At 45.8% G+C, this 21,347-nt stretch overlaps 1 protein-coding gene across 1 annotated transcript in view; it reads left to right on the top strand.

The window, feature by feature from the left end:
• The window catches only part of LOC124606109, a 196,867-nt gene extending 178,374 nt beyond the window's left edge, over positions 1 to 18,493 (top strand). The window contains exon 5 of the mRNA XM_047138073.1: positions 18,310 to 18,493. Coding sequence (XP_046994029.1) covers positions 18,310 to 18,493 — 184 coding nt within the window. The remainder of the gene's footprint in view (positions 1 to 18,309) is intronic.
• Positions 18,494 to 21,347: the final 2,854 nt, after the last annotated feature.

The raw sequence follows: 21,347 nt of genomic DNA, 5'->3' as shown, positions 1-21,347 counted from the left end.
TAGTAAATCGCCGAAACTGGTCGCCAAACAAAATACGTTTGGAAACTAGACTGCCGAAAGGTGTTTCATTTGACATCCTGTTTCTTAATGGGGTTAATTTAATAGCCGCTGAAGTCCGTGACTGATCTACGCTGGCACTGATAGCACCAGCCTTTGGAATATTTCTCGTCGTGGTTGTTCTAGCAAAGTGGCTGTGACCCTGCAACTATTATTCGTGCCAACAGGCATATAGAAACTAGATCATAGAGGGACAAGCCACGAAAAATATTGCTAATGAATTTATTCTCAGTTTATGTTTATTGTATCTCTGTACTCGCAAGCAGAATCGGTGTGCTCTTTTTGGGTCAAGTATCTACAAGTGCGTGAAGTATTCGAAGAAGAGAAATAAACGAAACAAAAGAAAAGGCGTTCGTGTGTTTCTGCAAGGTGAGTGACTTTCGTGACCGCGGGGCAAGGCGCCGATCGGCAGCGACAGATACGCCCTTAAACAATTAGCGTCCACGTCTTGCTTCTCTCAGTCACACGCAAGGCCTGCCGGCCTCAAAGCAACTCTCGAGCGAACTCGCTTCCCCCCACGTTACTGACCCCCAACGGATTACAGCCTTTCGCGACCAGTAATGCAATCATAAAAGCAAATACAGTGAGTAAGTACATGGTCAGCTTCCAGAATTTCGGAATTTGTATAAATCTGCTGAGAGGCTTGAGAAAGACAAAATTAGTTGCTAGATCTGAAATTCATTGGTAAAAATCTTTCTTCACACATTTATTTTTAATATCAGCTAAGAAGGACTGTCGTTGAACGTTGATCTCACAAACTTCTTAAATGATTGTTGTATCAACGAGCTAGTGATGCTTCCACATAAGTTTCGGTGTTTCTACGTCGTTAATAAAACGGTGTTCTTTTTGGAGAAACTGGAGCAAAGCATGTGTACTGCTCCTCTAACGACCTCTTCGTTGACGGGTCTTAAACGCTGTTTATTTACCACACTACAATTTAGCGCATACACGTGGAAACTTCTGTTATAATGCTCATGTAATTGCAGTTTCTAAATTTGCTGACAAATGGACTCGAGTCTTGTCGTAAGTACCAAACAAACAACTAATACCGACAGAACAGACCTTGAAGGGCCAAAGGTACCGACTGGTCGCCGTGTCACCCTCAGCACTTAGGCATACCGGATGCTAATACAGAGGGGCATGTGATAAGCACACCGCCCTCCTGGCCGTTGTCGGTTTTCATCACTGGTGCCGCAAGTTGGTCTCACAAGGGCTGAGTGCACCCCGCCTGCCAACAGCACTCAGCTGACCAGGACCGTGGCCCATCTAAGTGCTAGCCAAGCCCGACAACGCTTCTCTTCGGTGATCTGACGGGAACTGATGTTACCACTTCGGCAAGGCCGTTGGTATAATAAGCACCAGCGTCTCAAACCACTTGGGTCAAATTGAAACAGGTGGTAGTGGGTCTACAACCGATTATATTGATGTAGGGAACCAATGGTCGGAAATGCATCTTTATTGTGTTATGGAAATACACAGCGTAAACCACATAACAACAACGTAGCTCATAGTAATTGTTTAAAGTGACGACCGCCAGTCTAAATGATTGCATGACAACGGCAAATGAAGATGCCCGGTGTCTGTTGTATCAGAAGACAGGCACCTTGGACCCTAGCAAGACGGTTTGATACAACAACGTCTTGACGTAATCCCAAAGGAAAAAATCCAGATGTGTCAGATCCTGCGATCGTGCTGACCATGGGACAGGATCTTACCTTCCAACACAGTGGTGAGTGTACGTGTTGTGAACCATTCAAACGGGGAAGCAACAGATAAGGCCTATTAGGTGGTCTTGGACAACCAGAGAGTCGTTGCTGGAGGCCACCGATGTGAGCGGCGTGAGGATTGTTTTCGCTCCGGCTGTTGAAAACACTATCACAGGAGAACGAGGTTCAAAATGGCTCTTAGCACTATGGAACTTAACTTCTGAGGTCATCAGTCCCCTAGAACTTAGAACCAGTTAAACCTAACTAACGTAAGGACATCACACACATCCATGCCCGAGGCAGGATTCGAACCTGCGACCGTAGCGGCCGGGCGGTTCCAGACTGTAGCGCCTAGAACCACTCGGCCACCCCGGCTGGCGGAGAACGAGGCCTCATATGTGAACCACATGAAGTTTGGCACTACAGCACTATGTTGGATAATCCACTGGCAAAGTGGACACGGCGCTCAAAGTCCGTTGGCCCTAGTGCTTGAACACGTTCTTTGTGACTGGGGTGTAATACCTTTTCCATCTGTACACTCCAGGTTCTCTCTACACTGTACCCTTCTAAGAGTGCGTTTCACGGCTAAGTTGATGGATGCTTATTGATCAGTGGTCGGCCACACAACCGAACATCATCTACACGACGTCTAGTATTTGGACTAGTTTTTCGCGGGAAACTTCGCCGTCACTGTGTGACGTGAACGACTCCGTCTTTCGTAAGTTGGTGTCGACGGAGATAAACTTCTTCCAAGTAGGAAGACGCTTGTTGGAAAATCGTTCTCTGTACATTTGTGGCCGCGCGGGATTAGCCGAGCGGTCTAGGGCGCTGCAGTCATGGACTGTACGGCTGATCATGGCGGAGGTTCGTTTCCTCCCTCGGGCATGGGTATGTGTGTTTGTGGTGGTGGTTAGTGTTTAACGTCCCGTCGACAACGAGGTCATTAGAGACGGAGCGCAAGCTCGGGTTAGGGGAGGATGGGGAAGGAAATCGGCCGTGCCCTTTCAAAGGAACCATCCCGGCATTTGCCTGAAGCGATTTAGGGAAATCATGTGTGTTTGTCCTTAGGATAATTTAGGTTAAGTAGTGTGTAAGGTTAGGGACTGATGATCTTAGCAGTCAAGTCCCATAAGATTTCACACACATTTGAACATTTTTTTGTAATTCGTGCTGCTTAACGGGCACTGCAGTCTGGCCCGCCGTACATTAAATGCATGTCTACCATCTCACACGACAAGTAACGTTCCAATTTTGAATAAGCGTTAGACACTGTACACAGTAACACACCTCACCAAGGATATATCGCAAGCTGTCTGATGCAATGGGCAACTGACGCTATGGATAGTGGTGTGCGTCCGGGACACGTTAATGGGCCAGTGAAGTGCATGCTATCGTCACATGGCATACGTGCTAAGAGCCAAGTTGCGTGCGTTATGTCTGTGTGGTGGTCAGGGGTCTGCGCTGTTCACCGCATGCTGCCTGTTCCAGTGTACAACAGACACCAGAGATCTTCGCGGCAGATCTGCATGAGCCGTTGCAATACATGCATTGATACTGGCCGTCTTCGCTTTGAACAGCTACTGTGAGCTACGTCGTTGTTATGTATTAGACGATGTGTACATCCCTAACACAATAAGTATCTATTTTCCACCACACGTTCCCTATCTCAGTACAATCGGTTGTGGATCCACTACCACTTGTTTCAATTTAATCCAAAAGGTTTCAGACAAGCTATATACGCTTATTGTTTACTCACTACCGAGGTACCGCCGGCCGAAGTGGCCGTGCGGTTAAAGGCGCTGCAGTCTGGAACCGCAAGACCGCTACGGTCGCAGGTTCGAATCCTGCCTCGGGCATGGATGTTTGTGATGTCCTTAGGTTAGTTAGGTTTAACTAGTTCTAAGTTCTAGGGGACTAATGACCTCAGCAGTTGGGTCCCATAGTGCTCAGAACCATTTGAACCATTTACCGAGGTACCAAAAGAAGGAGAGGTTCTACAAGGTTTATAAAATTCGTGCTGCAAGATATATTGCGTATCAAAAATCCATGTAAGTGAGCTACTATCAAGTATAAAAAAATCTCGGGAGTGACACGAAAGAAAAGATTGAGAATTCCAGTATAGCCTTGCGAATTAACGACATTAGGAAGAAGAAGTAGTTAGTTGCATCAGTACTCTGCATTAACTGGCTTCGTTCAACCACTTTAACAGTACTTAACCAATTAAACAACGCCTATCGAGCCACAATGCTCGTCAACACCTAGCTCATATTATTCTGATTAACTGATGCTCAGAGCACTGTTACTCGAACCGCGCTGTTGAATTCTGTGAGCCGGCCGGGGTGGCCGAGCGGTTCTAGGCGCTACAGTCTGGAACCGCGCGACCGCTACGGTCGCAGGTTCGTATCCTGCCTCGGGCATGGATGTATGTGACGTCCATAGGTTAGTTAGGTTTAAGTAGTTCTAAGTTCTAGGGGACTGATGACCTCAGCAGTTAAATCCTATAGTGCTCAGAGCTATTTGAGCCAATTGTGTGAAGTACGGTTAAATCGGTTGAATGCTATCAATTACTACTGGTAAAGTAGAACAAGCACCTCCTCACACCCGAGAAACGGATAATTTATATTACTAACCGCCTAAATCGGTCCATGATTCAATTTCACGACCGTAGTTGTAGGATGCCTATCTAACGACTTCCAGGAGCAACAAAAATTTATTTTTCAGTGTTTCGTTTTATTACTGACCGAATTTGAAACGCTAACCCTGTACAACTCTTGATGCAGTGTGGCAAAACGCGCCCAGGTACCCAAACGAAGTTCATCCAATGGATACATATGGGAGCACTTAGTAACTTGCGAAAGAAGCCTGACATATAATTTCAGACCCTTACCAAAGTTTCTCTTTCCGACACCCATCACGAAATGAAAAAGGAAAAAATATTATCTGTTAAGACATTGTATCTGTTCGTTCAGTAAAACTGCCGCATTAGACATTACGTTTTGATTCATTACTCTTTACTTTTGCGGACAGTATTCACATATAAGCTGACTGAACCTTCAAAATTACACCATTGTACGACTCAAAGTTCGAGGGATATGACATAATTAACAATGAGATGTTTGAAGAACTTGCTTTTGCTTAAAACGGAGTGCAAATTACCTAGACAATTGTCACCCAGCTTTTGACGCTGTGAGAACTTATAGACTTCCCACAAACTTTAAATACAATTTCAGATCTTTCCGAAACTTCTTCTCGCTTACATGCCTTTGTTATGTACTTTTCTTCCTGGTCTTCGCGACGTGCCCATACTGCCATCTCAGTAGTGGAATGTCAATTATTACGAAACGAACGTGAGGACAACACAGCAAGCAGTCACCGAGCGGAGAAAATCTACGACCCGGACGGGAATCGAACCCGACCCCTTTCGGTTTGCAATACGGCGCGCTGACCGCACAGCTACCGAGGCGGACCGCTTATGTGATTCGCGTCAAATGTTGAACGCGTTAACTTATTTGTAAAGTGAGGAGAAGTTTGAAGCTGTTTTAATCGGGGGTTTACCGGTATTAAAGCAGACTGTTGCATGATTTTCAGTTCAGGTAATGAGTGAACGAAAGGAGTGAGAGAGGGTTGGAAAACGAAAACAAGAAATGATGATATAAGCTAAAGCAAATCCCAGAAAAATTGATTGTATGCAGGTTGATGCGGCTCTCTCGGAAGGAAGAAACTGCAACAGAGAGACTGAAGAGGTGTGGATAGGAACCAGGCGCTGAACAGGACATGTGGCCGTATTGATGAGATATGAAAAATACATCGTGTGTGGAAAGATCTGTTACGAACCGGGATTCGCAATCGTCACATATGTGTCGCCTTTACGGTGAAATCTACCTGCCGCTGTCGCCACACCGCTGTACAGCATCGGTTTTCCTATCACCTGTCTGCCCTGCAGACTAAACGTCCCACTGGGACCCTGCGAGCACGCTGAATATTGACATGTCTGCATTCAGCACGCCGGACCCCTGTCAGACCGAAACCGCCATTATACAAAACGCCGCCCTGCACGCAAAAATGATCAGCCGACAAATATTTTTTTTTGGTCAGTCGTTGGCTTTTGTACGGTGGTATGTACGTTCCGCCACTCACTCTGATTTAGCAATGAGAGAATCACGGTTTTCATGTCGCCCATTTGACATATGACATAATTCGTTTGCCAATTAAATCTCCGCCGCAGAGCTGGGGAAATCTCCATTATGAGAGGCGTTAGCAAGCGTTATGAATTTTCCACGACGTCATTTTGTTATGCACAGTAGCCCAGCTGCGCGGTATGCGTATACGAGATGTACTGTGAAAATAAACATTAGGAGATATGCATCAACACCACTTAAAATTTAGCCGCTACGCGATGTAATCTTGGAACAGTCTTAATTTATTACAAGCGAAAAATTTCACATTGTTGTTCTACCACGGGTCACTAATGGAATAAACATTATTGTCGGATATCAGTAAACAGCATCAAACAGCAGAAGAATACTTTTAGTTTTTCAATTATAGGATTTTGTCGAGAAATAGACATAGACAGTAACGATTATGTGGTCTGGCACGCGAGAAATAAAAGTTAATGGAAAATGTCACTCTTCGTAATAGAACTAAATGATTCCATACATTGTATCAACAGCTTTCTAGCACTGTTTAGTGAGATGCTATTATCCCCATCAGCCCAAAAAAGGTACAAAACTAGTTGCTAACGTAGTTCTGTCAATAACGAAATGTATCTTTTAGAATGACAGCGATATTGATCTTAAATAAGTTGTAATCTATGCTGCATCTTCAAATGCACTAGGCACTCAGATGTGTTGCAAGAGAAATTTATGTCAGTTGTTCTACATCGCCGGCCGTGTTGACCGAGCGGTTCGAGGCGCTTCAGTCTCGAACCGGGCGACCGCTACGGTCGCAGGTTCGAATCCTGCTTCGGGCTTGGGTGTGTGTGATGTCCTTAGGTTGGTTAGGTTTAAGTAATTCTAAGTTCTAGGGGACTGATGACCTCAGATGTTAAGCCCCATAGTGCTCAGAGCCATTTGAACCATTTTTTTGTTCTACATCATACACTGTTTGTTTATTTTCCAAAATACTAAGACCATTCTAGCCCGCATCACACGTCTTCTCGCCGTGCAATTAACAGTAGGAACCCCTGACGAAGACGTAGGTGGTTGTAGACTGGCAACCCCCTCGACACTCTCCGATCACGGATGGCCTATTGTCAGTCGCAAGAGCAGGATTGTAGCGGCAGAAGAGCATCAATGTAGCCTGCCTGCACGCGTCTGGTACACTCGTCACGGGTTCTATCTGTCCAAGCTATATTGAAAGTGCTCAGAAAAGGCAGCTGGATGCCACCGAGGGTTTTGATAAACGGGGGATCTTAGGAGGACAAAATCAAATGGTTCAAATGGCTCTGAGCACTATGCGACTTAACTTCTGAGGTCATCAGTCGCCTAGAACTACGAACTAATTAAACCTAACTAACCTAAGGACATCCATGCCCGAGGCAGGATTCGAAACTGCGACCGTAGCGGTCACGCGGTTCCGGACTGTAGCGCCTAGAACCGCACGGCCACTCCAGTCGGCTTAGGAGAACCCTTTGCCATTTTATTCACGAATGTGTCAATGTTGTATCGCCCCCTGATCATGCCACAGGACGCAAAACAGCAGCGTTGGAAAACTATAAGACCCTTAGTTTCTTCAGGTAACGTTCAAATTTCGTCGAACTATTTTTTATGGTCGCTATTACATCCAACCTGTACACAAGAGCAAAACTCTGTTCCAAAAACTGAGTTCCAAATTGGTGCGGTCACATTCTATAGGGATGCAGTCCCACAATATCCTTAGGGAAGGGCTGAAACGGCCAAGGTTGTCAGCAGTGTCAAAGGTTGTGAAAAACGACTTCATGTTGCTCATCGTATTGCGAACTGTCGGTTTCGACCGCAAAATGGGTGACAATCAACTCTCCAGGGAGAGGGGTGGTTTCGTTGAAGCCTTTTGTGCCACCCCATGAGGCCTTTTATTGCCGACGCCCTCGGCTACGCATAAGATACCGGCGTGATTTCAACGCTGGGTGTCGCAGTTCTAACCTCCGTGGTAGAGGTGTCAGAAGAAGGAATGAAATGTGTGTAAGAAGTAATGTGACGACCTTTCGCTCTAGTGACACGTACATAGCGGCATGAAAAGAATTATGGTGAAATTTCGTGCCGTTGTGACATTAACCCACCTTTCACGTCACATGAACTTCTGAGCACTGACGGTTTGTTTCATATTCGTCGGCATCTTACGGTTTGAAGCATCGTCGAGTCCTACGGTGACGTCACAGGGGGCACGCTTTTCCACCGTTATAGAGGAAGTTTGTAGGTATCTTGGATCCAAATTCCAAGCGTCGCAATGGGTGGAAATCGCATGGTTTCGAAAAAGTGATCCTTTAATTCCTCTGCGCAGTGTTTATAGGTAGTCCTTCACCTCTGCAACGCACACCTGCTCGTGAAGCGAGTGTGACGATTGCTTGCCAGGAATAAGAGACTACATAGATACACTGATAAGCCAGAATAATAAATAAAAAGCACCAGTTTGCTTTTGTTCTACAATATTACTTTTATTGTGAACCGGTTTTCGGCTTACAAGGCCATCTTCAGACATTTACTGAGTATTATCACCAAAGAAGTTAAATATTAGCAGACAACATTGGAAGAGAAGTAACACATCTAGACTGATGTAGAAACATACAGTAAGCAACATGTTTGCAACGAAAAAGTAAAAACTGAAGTGTACATGAATAACAATGGAGTAGACAGGAAAACCTTTAGCACAAAATAGGGATAGCATGCCTACATAACAGTTTCTATTAATAAACAAAACTAATAAAATAAAATAAAATTAGTACTAGACAAGGCTTCATCAGGAGGTATGAAACATGAATACACAACAAATTAAAAGAATAGACAGTTATCAATGTAAATACAGAATACATAAGGAACTTATGCAATATCAATAAGATAAACACAAATAAATAAATGCAGGAAAATGGAGGTGTTTGAGGGAACCTACAGTCTACGAGTGTGGTGGTACTGCATTTTAACATTAACATTATAATCAAAGCAGTGACTGTGTAACAGTTTTCATTAAATAAATCAGCAAAGTAAAATATGAACAGTATTTGAGAAAACTACAAGGGGTGTTAAACATGGACAGTAATACAAGTATTTTATTTTATTAGTTTTGTTTATTAATAGACAACTGTTATGTAGGCATGCTATTCCTATTTTGTGCTAAAGGTTTTCCTGTCTACTCCATTGTTATTCATGTACACTTCAGTTTTTACTTTTTCATTGCAAAGATGTTACTTACTGTATGTTTCTACATCAGTCTAGATGTGTTACTTCTCTTCCAATGTTGTCTGCTAACATTTAACTTCTTTGGTGATAATACTCAGTGAATGTCCGAAGATGACCTTGTAAGCCGAAAACCGGTTCACAATAAAAGTAATATTGTAGAACAAAAGCAAACTGGCGCTTTTCATTTATTATAACGTTGTTCTAGCTAGAACCGACGGAAGATCCTGTTAATATGATAAGCCAGAACATTATGACTACTGCCCACCGTGTCGTTGGATGCTCGCTGGTGGCGTTGCGCGCACGTGACACGATAACAAAAGTATGTAAACGGAGCAGACACGGACGGGGGATCACCCTTGCGAAGATATGGGCCGTAAGTGGGAAAATCCTCTCGACTTTGAAAAAGGGTAGATTATTATTACGTAGAGCTTATTAACGAATGCCTCTAAAAGGCGAAGCAGATCGAATGTTCATGTGGTACTGTCTTGAGTATCTTTAGAAAGAAGTAGAACGACAGTGGAACTCCCACGAGGCGCTGAATAGTCCACAACTCTTCACAGACCGTGATGTTGCCGGCCGGAGTGGCAATGCGGTTCTAGGCGCTACAGTCTGGAACCGAGCGACCGCTACGGTCGCAGGTTCGAATCATGCCTCGGGCATGGATGTGTGTGATGTCCTTAGGTTAGTTAGGTTTAATTAGTTCTAAGTTCTAGGCGACTGATGACCTCAGAAGTTAAGTCGCATAGTGCTCAGAGCCATTTGAACCATTTGAACCGTGATGTTCGGAGGCTTTTCTGCTCTGTAAAGTTAGATATATGGTGATCTGTGACATCTCTGCCGAAAGAGCGCAGTTCTGGTGTACGCACAAGCGTTTTGGAGCACACCGTTTATCATATATTGTTGAACATGGAGTTTCGCGGCAGACCATCCCTACCTGTTCATATTTTGATCCAGCGACATCTTCAATTACGACTGAGGTGGCCACGGGACCATCGGATTTCGACTGTCGATGACTGGAAACGTGTCGGCACTTAGGGTGATTCACGTGTTTGCTACACTAGGTCAAAGGTCGTCTCCACAAACGCCATCATCCATATGAACGGCGGCTAGAAACGCGCAGCGCACCACGGATGCAGGATGGTGATAGCAGTATAATGTTATGGGGGGCATTTTCCTGCGCTTTCATGCGACCTGAGGTAGTAATTTAAGGTACGCTGAAAGCTGTGAACTACTTGCATCTCTTTATGCTTGATGTCTTCCCCGACGGCGATGTCATATTTGAGCAGTATAACTGACCATACGTCGGAACTAGAACCATGCTACAGTGTTTGAGGAGCGTTGTAATGAACTCACGTTGATGTCTCGGAGACCAAATTTGCCTGATATATATCCTATGGAACCCATCTGGGTCACAATCGGCTACCATCAGCGCGTACGCAAACCAGGCGTCCGTTATTTACGCGAATTACGTGATCTAGGCGTAGACATGTAATGCCACATTCCTCCACAAACCTATCAACAAGCCTTCAGATCCGTGTTACCCAGAATCATTGAAGTATTTCGTTCCAGAGACGGACAAACAAGCTACTGAGCAGGTGCTCATAATGTTTTGGCTCATAAGTGTATTTTAAAGCTGCACTCACACCAGACGTTTTCTACCATACATATATAACATTTTGCAAATCTTTCTTTAACTATGTAATAAGATTTCTTTTATCATACGACGTCCTGGGAGTGATACCGTGCGAAGCAACCGATAGTCAGTGGGCAATATAAAAAATATGCGACTGTTTACTAAAACAAATACTATTTCTGAGAGCCTTTCACCCTGAATTTTAATCCAATTTCTTAACCTTTCTCTTGCTTCGTCCGTGTTGTCGTGGTTTTCAGTCCAAAAATTGATCTGCTGGTTCAGTCCACACTAGTTCTTCCTGTACAAGACTCTTCATCTATACATTACTACCGCAACTTAGATGGAACTAAACCTGCTTACAGTATTTAAGACGTCTACCATTGTTACAGCGTGCAGCACTACATTTCAAATGCTTTCATCTTTTCTTATCTGAACTACTTTCACGTCACGAACTTCATAAAAATTCCTTTCGAACAGGTTTTCTTTACTGTTTGCTCAATGTAAAAATTGAATAACATCGGCCACAGGATACAGCCCTCTGTCACTACCTTCTCAACCTTTGCTTCCTTCGACTCTCATAACTGTACTCTGATTGCTGTACAAGTAGTACATAAAGTTTCACTCGCTGTATTTGTAATACCTCCTAGCTTCAGAATTTCAAAGCATGTATTCTAGTCAACATCGTGAAAAACTTGTCTGTATCTACAAATGTTATAAATGCGTGTCCTCTAGTCTACACCGCAGGGTGAGAATTTCTGCCGTGTTCCTACATTTCTGCGGAACCCAGACTAATCTTCTACAAGATCGACGTCTGTCAATTTTTACATTCTTCTGTGAATAATTTGGGTCAAAGTTTTGTAGCTATGACTTATTCTGTTGATTCGGTGGTATACACACCAGTCAGCATCTACCTTCTTTAGAATTGGAACTGTTACATTCTCCTTGAAGTTTGAAGGTATTTCGCCTCTGTCATGTATCTCAAGTACCAGGTGGAATAGCTTCAGCCTAACCGGTTCTCTACAGATCGCAATAATTCTGAGGGCATGTGGTCTCTTTAAGTTTTCCCGTTTCCTCTTAGACCCATCAGCACTCTTTCAAATTCTTCTATCAGTTTCATATCTCCACTCTCGTCTTCATTTGTTCCCCTATCCCTTTCACTTATCTTGCGTCAAGTTCATTTCCTCTACAGTCCTTCTGTAGATTTAACCTTCTCAGCGTCGCCTCTTTGCATAATACTACCTTGACGTTTGAGCTCTTGATATTGATCCAGCTGTTTTTCTATTGTCCAAAGATATCTTTAATTTTCGTCTAGGTGGAATCTGTCTTCTTCCTAGTTATGCATGCTTCTACCGCCTTGCATTTGTCCTATTGGCATTTCTGATTACACATTATGCCAATTCTGTTACTCTCATTGTTTAGACGTCTGTTTCCCCTATCGCCTGTTTTATTTTCAGCAGTTTTTTGCACTGACGGAAAAAATTTTCAGCACCAAGAAGGATTCGTGCGACATAAACGGAAGTTTGGTAGGCATGTTTCTACACATGAAAGATAATGGCTATTCAAATTTCTCGCCATTCGCATAAACGTGGCGCAATCAGTTCCCCTATGAGGAGGCAAATCAGGTTAACTTTAAATACACTCCTGGAAATTGAAATAAGAACACCGTGAATTCATTGTCCCAGGAAGGGGAAACTTTATTGACACATTCCTGGGGTCAGATACATCACATGATCACACTGACAGAACCACAGGCACATAGACACAGGCAACAGAGCGTGCACAATGTCGGCACTAGTACAGTGTATATCCACCTTTCGCAGCAATGCAAGCTGCTATTCTCCCATGGAGACGATCGTAGAGATGCTGGATGTAGTCCTGTGGAACGGCTTGCCATGCCATTTCCACCTGGCGCCTCAGTTGGACCAGCGTTCGTGCTGGACGTGCAGACCGCGTGAGACGACGCTTCATCCAGTCCCAAACATGCTCAATGGGGGACAGATCCGGAGATCTTGCTGGCCAGGGTAGTTGACTTACACCTTCTAGAGCACGTTGGGTGGCACGGGATACATGCGGACGTGCATTGTCCTGTTGGAACAGCAAGTTCCCTTGCCGGTCTAGGAATGGTAGAACGATGGGTTCGATGACGGTTTGGATGTACCGTGCACTATTCAGTGTCCCCTCGACGATCACCAGTGGTGTACGGCCAGTGTAGGAGATCGCTTCCCACACCATGATGCCGGGTGTTGGCCCTGTGTGCCTCGGTCGAATGCAGTCCTGATTGTGGCGCTCACCTGCACGGCGCCAAACACGCATACGACCATCATTGGCACCAAGGCAGAAGCGACTCTCATCGCTAAAGACGACACGTCTCCATTCGTCCCTCCATTCACGCCTGTCGCGACACCACTGGAGGCGGGCTGCACGATGTTGGGGCGTGAGCGGAAGACGGCCTAACGGTGTGCGGGACCGTAGCCCAGCTTCATGGAGACGGTTGCGAATGGTCCTCGCCGATACCCCAGGAGCAACAGTGTCCCTAATTTGCTGGGAAGTGGCGGTCTGGTCCCCTACGGCACTGCGTAGGATCCTACGGTCTTGGCGTGCATCCGTGCGTCGCTGCGGTCCGGTCCCAGGTCGACGGGCACGTGCACCTTCCGCCGACCACTGGCGACAACATCGATGTACTGTGGAGACCTCACGCCCCACGTGTTGAGCAATTCGGCGGTACGTCCACCCGGCCTCCCGCATGCCCACTATACGCCCTCGCTCAAAGTCCGTCAACTGCACATACGGTTCACGTCCACGCTGTCGCGGCATGCTACCAGTGTTAAAGACTGCGATGGAGCTCCGTATGCCACGGCAAACTGGCTGACACTGACGGCGGCGGTGCACAAATGCTGCGCAGCTAGCGCCATTCTACGGCCAACACCGCGGTTCCTGGTGTGTCCGCTGTGCCGTGCGTGTGATCATTGCTTGTACAGCCCTCTCGCAGTGTCCGGAGCAAGTATGGCGGGTCTGACACACCGGTGTCAATGTGTTCTTTTTTCCATTTCCAGGAGTGTACAAGCTGTAACAGTCGTGAACGTTAGTCATCTTTGAGACTGGGCGTGGTAAGCTGATGTTAGTCAAAAATGTCTTTAAGGTGACAAAAACGCCATTATCAGCAGCACTGAACTAGGTCGTGTAATTTGACTATGAGAAGCTGGATGTTTCTTCTGCGATATGCAGAAAGACTTGGCAGGAATTTAGCCTCTGTACATGATTGCTGGCAGCGGTGATCACGGGAACTTACGGCCGCAAGAAGAAAGGCCTCCGGATGGCCAAGTGGTACTACCGAGAAGGAAGACCATTCTGTTCAGCGTATGACTGTGGCGCATCATACTGCATCTGCAACAGCAACCTGAATAGCAGTTGGTACTACAGTGACACAACGAATTGTCACAAATCGGTTAGTTCGAGGCCAGCTTCAAGCCAGACACCATGTAACGTGGGTTCCACTTCAGCGGTGTCGAGCGAGAGCTCATTGGAGCCCACTATGGAGGTCTGTTTTATTTTCTGATGCAAGCTGCTCATGTCTCGGTATCAGTGACGGTCGTGTGTTGGTTAGATGGAGGCGAGTTGAGGGCCTGAAAGCAACCTGTCTTCGTGCTAGACACTCTGTACCTACACCTCGACTTATGGTCTGGGATGTGATTTCGTATGTCGGCAGGAGCACTCTCTTGGTTATCTCACGCATTCTGGCTGCAGATTTGTACGTCACTAAGGTGATTCGACGTGTTGTGCTGCCATTCATGAACAGCATTCCGGGTAGTGTTTTCCAATGGAATAACACTTGCCCACATACCGCTGTTGTATAACTCAATATGTTCTACAGAGTGCCGGCATGTTTCCTTCGAATGCTCGATCATCATATCTGTTTCCAATCAGACACATATGGGATATCATCGGACGGCCAGCGTCATCCACAAACAGCATTAACCGTCCCTGTATTGACCGCCAAGTGTAGCAGGTATGGACCTCCGTCCCACAAACTGTCATCCGGTGCCTGTACAACACAAAACAAGCATGTTCGAATGCTATTATTGAACATGCTGGCCGTTACACCGGTTATTAATGTACTAGCATTTCACATTTGCAATGGATAATCTCGCGCTTACATTTACCTGTGCACTTGCAATGTTAATCAGTTAAATATACTACCCAGGCAAATGTAGTCCCGAAATTTCATTACTCCACATTAAATGTTTTTGGTGTTGCGATTTTTTCCGTCAGTGTATTTTCATCTTTCGCCAGTTAAATTCTGTTTCTTGAGTTACCCACTTGGTTCTTTCCGTGTACAGGGTGTTTGAACTACACTACTGGCCATTAAAATTGCTACACCACGAAGATGACGTGTTACAGACTCGAAATTTAACCGACAGGAAGAAGATGCTGTGATATGCAAATGATACGCTTTTCAGAGCATTCACACTAGGTTGGCGCCGGTGGCGACACCTACAACGCGCTGACATGAGGAAAGTTTCCAACCGATTTCTCATACACGAACAGCAGTTGACCGACGTTGCCTGGTGAAACGTTGTTGTTGTGGCTCGTGTAAGGAGTAGAAATGCGTACCATCACGTTTCCGACTTTGATAAAGGGCGGATTGTAGCCTATCGCGATTGCGGTTTATCGTATCTCGACATTGCTGCTCGCGTTGGTCGAGATCCAGTGACTGTTGGCAGAATATGGAATCGGTGGGTTCAGGAGGGTAATACCGAACGCCGTGTTGGATTCCAACGACCTCGTATCACTAGCAGTCGAGATGACAGGCATCTTATCCGCATGGCTGTAACGGATCGTGTAGCCACGTCTCGACCCCTGAGTCCACAGATGGGGACGTTTGCAAGACAACAACCATCTGCACGAACTGTTCGATGACGTTTACAGCAGTATGGACTATCAGCTCGGAGACCATGGCTGCGGTTACTCTTGACGCTGCATCACCGACAGGAGCGTCTGCGATTGTGTACTCAACGACGAACCTGGGTGCACGAATGGCAAAACGTCATTTTTTCGGATGAATCCAGCTTCATAATCATCGCATCCGTTTTTGGCGACATCGCTGTGAATGCACATCGGAAGCAAGTATTCGTCATCGCCATACTGGCGTATCACTCAGCGTGATGATATGAGGTGCCACTGGTTACACATCTCGGTCACCTCTTGTTCGCATTGACGGCACTTTGAACAGTGGACGTTACATTTCAGATGTTCTACGAACCGTGGCTCTACCCTTCATTCCATCCCTGGGAAACCCTACATTTCACCAGGATAATGCACGACCGCATGTTGCAGGTCCTGTACGGGCCTTTCTGGATACAGAGAATGTCCGACTGCTGTCCCAGCCAGCACATTCTCCAGATCTCTCACAAACTGAAAACGTCTGGTCAATGATGGCCGGGCAACTGACTCGTCACAATACGCCAGTCACTACTCTTGATGAACTGTTCAAAAATGGTTCAAATGGCTCTGAGCACTATGGGACTCAACTGCTGAGGTCATTAGTCCCCTAGAACTTAGAACTAGTTAAACCTAACTAACCTAAGGACATCACACACATCCATGCCCGAGGCAGGATTCGAAACCTGCGACCGTAGCGGTCTCGCGGTTCCAGACTGCAGCGCCAGAACCGCGCGGCCACTTCGGCCGGCTTGATGAACTGTGGTGCCGGCCGAAGTGGCCAAGCGGTTCTAGGCGCTTCAGTCCGGAATCGCGCGACCACTGCGGTCGCAGGTTCGAATCCTGCCTTGGGCATGGATGTGTGTGATGTCCTTAGGTTTGATGACCACAGATGTTAAGTCCCATAGTGCTCAGAGCCATTTTTGATGAACTGTGGTATCATGTTGAAGCTGCATGGGCAGCTGTACCTGTACTCGCCATCCAAGCTCTGTTTGACTCAATGCCCAGGCGAATCAAGGTCGTTATTACGGCCAGAGGTGGTTGTTCTGGGTACTGATTTCTCAGGATCTATGCACCCAAATTGCGTGAAAATGTAATCACATGACAGTTCTAGTATAATATATATGTCCAATGAATACCCGCTTATCATCTGCATTTCTTCTTGGTTTAGCAATTTTAATGGCCAGTAGAGTATATCTACGTATGAGTTTTATGCAACCCGCGGCACCTTCAAATACAACACGTGAAATTTTCATATTCCCTGGCTCATTATGTGCAAACTATTAGCCCTACAAAAGGAAGGAACAGGAACTTCTTGCAGAAAATCTTAAGTCGTCAAATTTTGTTCTGGGCTACGATTCATCTGATCACAGTTTTCGAGTTATTCAAGAAAAACGCATTTGGAGGTCACTTTTGTATGTTTCGTTGAATAGTACAAAAACTACGGCCTACAGCGAAAATGTATCCTAATACAACGATTAATTAATTCGTTTGTAAAAGTCTGCTAATTTTTGCTGTAGGATCATGGTTTGTGTGTGGAGAGGTAGAGACTATGAAAATCTTGTATGTGGTATTTGAAGGCGTTGCGGGTTGCATAAAACCCGTAGGTTGGAGCGCGTGAGTAATCCTGTATACAGGATGGTCCATTGATAGTGACCAAGCCAAATATCTCACAAAATAAGCATCAAACGAAAAAATTAGAAAGAAAGAAACTCGTCTAGCTTGAAGGGGGAAACCAGATGGCGCTATGGTTGGCCCGCTAGATGGCGCTGCCATACGCCAAACGGATATCAACTGTGTTTTATTAAATAGGAACCCCCATTTTTCATCACATATTCGTGTAGTACGTAAAGAAATATGAATGTTTTAGTTGGGCCACATTTTTCGCTTTGTAATAGATGGCGCTGTATTAGTCACAAACGTATAAGTACGTGGTATCACGTAACATTCCGCCAGTGCGGACGGTATTTGCTTCGTAATACATTACCCGTATTAAAATGGACCCTTTACTGATTGCGGAAAAGGTCGATATCGTGTTGATGTATGGCTGTTGTGATCAAAATACCCAACGGGCGTGTGCTATGTATGCTGCTCGGCATCCTGCACGACAAAATCCAAGTGTCCGGACCGTTCGCCGGATAGTTACATTATTTAAGGAAACAGGAGGTGTTTAGCCACATGTGAAACGTCAACCATGACGTGCAACAAATGATGATGGCCAAGTAGGTGTTTTAGCTGCTGTCGCGGCTAAGACCACATCAGTAGCAGACAAACTGCGCGAGAATCGGGAATCTCAGAAACGTCGGTGTTGAGAATGCTACATCAACATCGATTGCACCCGTACCATATTTCTATGCACCAGGAATTGCATGGCGGCGACTTTGAACGTCGTGTACAGTTCTGCCACTGGGCACAAGAGAAATTACGGGACGATGACAGATTCTTTGCACGCATTCTATTTAGCGACGAAGCGTCAATCACCAACAGCAGGTAACGTAATATGAACTATTGGGCAACGGAAAATCCGCAATGGCTGCGACAAGTGGAACATTAATGCTCGGGCCTTTTTGTCATTTTCGGTCCAACTGTCTTTCTTTAAGAAAAGCTTTATCAAAAAAGGTCGTGGAAGAAGTGGAGGAGATTGTGGCAGCTCAGACAAAGTGGCCTCTCTTGGCGTCGCAGGACGTCGTCGCTGCAACAGCAGCGGCAGCGGCGGCAGGATCACGGAAGCTAACGTGGCCGCCGCCGCTGCCGCCGCCGCCGCCGCCGCCGCAGAGCCGACGGCCTAAGCCCCGCGGACAGCGTCCCTCGCGGGGCTGTTAATCGGACAGCAGCTCGGCAACCCTCCTCCTCCCACCCACCTCCACCTCCCACTTGCCGCCGGGGCTGCCGCCTCTCTGGCAACCTGCGCGCCGCTCGTCTGCCTAAAAGCGGACGGCGCCCGCCCCCGCCCCCGGATTAAACCATTTCGCAAATTAGCTGTCGGCCGGGTTGCGAGCGCTGCCAACGCTCTGGCGCGAGGGCTTCCGAGAGCGCCGCGGGCGTATGGATTACTGGCCCGGCGCTGGGTCCGAGCTCGTGTCACTCACTGCGCGTTTCGTATGTTCAACATAACGCAAAATCGTACCTTGCAGACTACGAAAAAAAAAAAAACAACTCTATCAATGCCCAGTGAGAATGCAATAATACTTGAGCCGTGTTGTCAGAGGTTTAGTTTACGAGCCGAAAGTGCTGGCGGGCAGAGAATTACAGCGATATTAATTTTGTCAATATCAGTTTCTGGAAAAAGGGCGACAAAGTGGGCTCAACTCCAGAGTACTTCCTTGTCCACGTGCCTATTATTTGAACAGGTTGTAGTTCAACGTTTTTTGGGGTAATACTTACTTGCTCGTAATAAAGCCAGCGAAACGAGCACCACGATATACACATACATTATAGAGAAAGAGTGAAATTGCTTGAAGTACGAGGGGCGTTCAGTAAGTAATGACACACACTTTTTTCCTCGGCCAGTTTCGGTTCAAAGAATGCGGAATTTGTTGTAGGATATGGTGAAATGTCGCGCTACGGCCCCTATGGTTTCATGAAGTTTCGATAGGTAGCGGCGCTGTACCTAGCCTTCAAAATGGCGACTGTAAAGCCGTCGTCACACTGACCGTGCATCCGAACGTTGAGGGTGCCGAGTTTCTGACGTCATAGCGTGGAATTGCACGCTCGGGAGTCTTTCCCAACGTGCAGAGCAATATCTGGCATGTCAGATATTCTGAGCGTGCGTCTGAGCGTTGACCAATGAAATGGCACAACGCCACCTAAGTCACAAGCACGCCGTGTCCTTTCAGTACAGAGTTGTGAGGCGCCATATTGGCATTCATTTCAAGCCTCTATGTATATATGCCGTTTCTGAGCACCAGCAAATTGAGAATCACTGAAAAACCCATTGTTAACTGTGTGATTCGTTCCAATAAAAGAATGAGAAACATCATATTCGTGGCAAAAGCATTATTGTAACTAGCTTATTTTGAGCGTAGGCTTTTGAAGGCAGCGACACACTGAAGGTCCACGGAAAACGTATTGTTCAAGGTACAATTTGTTATAATTAAATTTCAATTAGTAACATATCTACGATTAAGGTTTTTAGCAAGTGGTAACATAATATGATTAGATGAAACGCGTGTGGTGTACGTTTAGCGTAATGAGTAGAGTCGCTGACCTACGTAGACTAGTTTGTTGGGGCAGTGGTTCGCGTCTAGACCTTAGAAATTTTTTTCCTAACATTCGAGTTTTTATTAGGTTCTGATACTTTATTGTTAGTTTAATATAAGCATATACCATAATATTTGATGTTATATAAATATAAGTTCACCTTATTTTGAGGGGTGACTGTTCGATTGGCTTAATCTACAGCACACCTTGCGCTACTTGTATAAAGATATTTTGCTCCTTTTTCTTTTACGACTCGTAATTCACATGTTACAAAGATTCTGCTACTGCGTAGGAACAGTGTTCAAGTAAGACTGACCTTGGGGTTTTACTAAAATGTGGGAATGATGAAATAATGTTTATCTTATGCGGAGAAGTATTCCAAATTTGTAATGCACTGTTTGTAATGGAACTTTTATAAGCATGTGTACTTATTGATTGGACATGGTCCATTCTTTTTCGTGGACGATGGAGGAAATATGCGTTTTAATAGAACTATCGTGGGCATTTTACGCGCGCTTGTTGAGTAAACAGTGTGAGAACGAACTAGAAGCATCTCTCGACTGCCGCTGGAGTGCGTTGCGATCGCGTATACCACGTTTGGACCCACGTACCGTATGCAGAAGTCGCATCGTTCCTGAACGTTCAGCAGCACCTTGAACTTGGCACGCTCAACGTTAACGTTCGACAGCACGGTTCGTGTGCCGATGGCTTAATGGACGTGGGTCCCAAGCAAAGAGCTGTCAAAGAGTTTCTTTTGGCGGAACCCCAGAGCATCGCAGATATTCATTGGGTCTTGCAGAACGTTTACGGCGAAATGGTAGTGGAAAGAAAAACACGGTGAGTCGTTGGGTATGCGCCTGTCATCATCGCATCAAGGTAGCGCAAACCTGTCTGATCTACTGCGTGCCGGCCGGCCGCATACAGCTGTGACTACTGCAGTGCTGGAACGTGCGGACACTCTCATTCGAGGTGATCGACGAATTACAACAAATACCTCACTGCACGTCTCTGTTGGTAATGCTCACAAAACTACATTGGACGCTTCTTCCTCATCCACCTTACAGCCTGGATTTCGGACCCTCCGACTTCCATGTATTTGGCCCAGTGAAGGATGCACTCACGGGTAACAGTACTTATGTGATGGGGAGGTGATTGACGGATCAAGACGCTGCTCCGACATCGATCAGTAGAGTGGTACCATGCTGGCATACCCGCCCTTCCAGAAAGGTGGCGTAAGTCCTTCGCATTGAAGGCAGATGATGTTGAAAAGTAGGGTTTTGTAGCAAAAGGGTTGGGAATAATATGGTGTATTTTATCCCTGAATAACATTTATCTGCTTTCAGAAAAAAAGTTGCATTACTCATTGAAGGCCGCTCGTACGTTAACAGTTATTTACAGTACAAAGGATTGAAAAAACTGGTAGGAGCCGAGCTCTAGAAGGAT

This window comes from Schistocerca americana, chromosome 3, assembly GCF_021461395.2.
Source record: "Schistocerca americana isolate TAMUIC-IGC-003095 chromosome 3, iqSchAmer2.1, whole genome shotgun sequence".
NCBI lineage: Eukaryota > Metazoa > Arthropoda > Insecta > Orthoptera > Acrididae > Schistocerca > Schistocerca americana.
The sequence above is the reverse complement of the archived record's forward strand: the minus strand, read 5'-3'. Positions and strand labels throughout refer to the sequence as shown.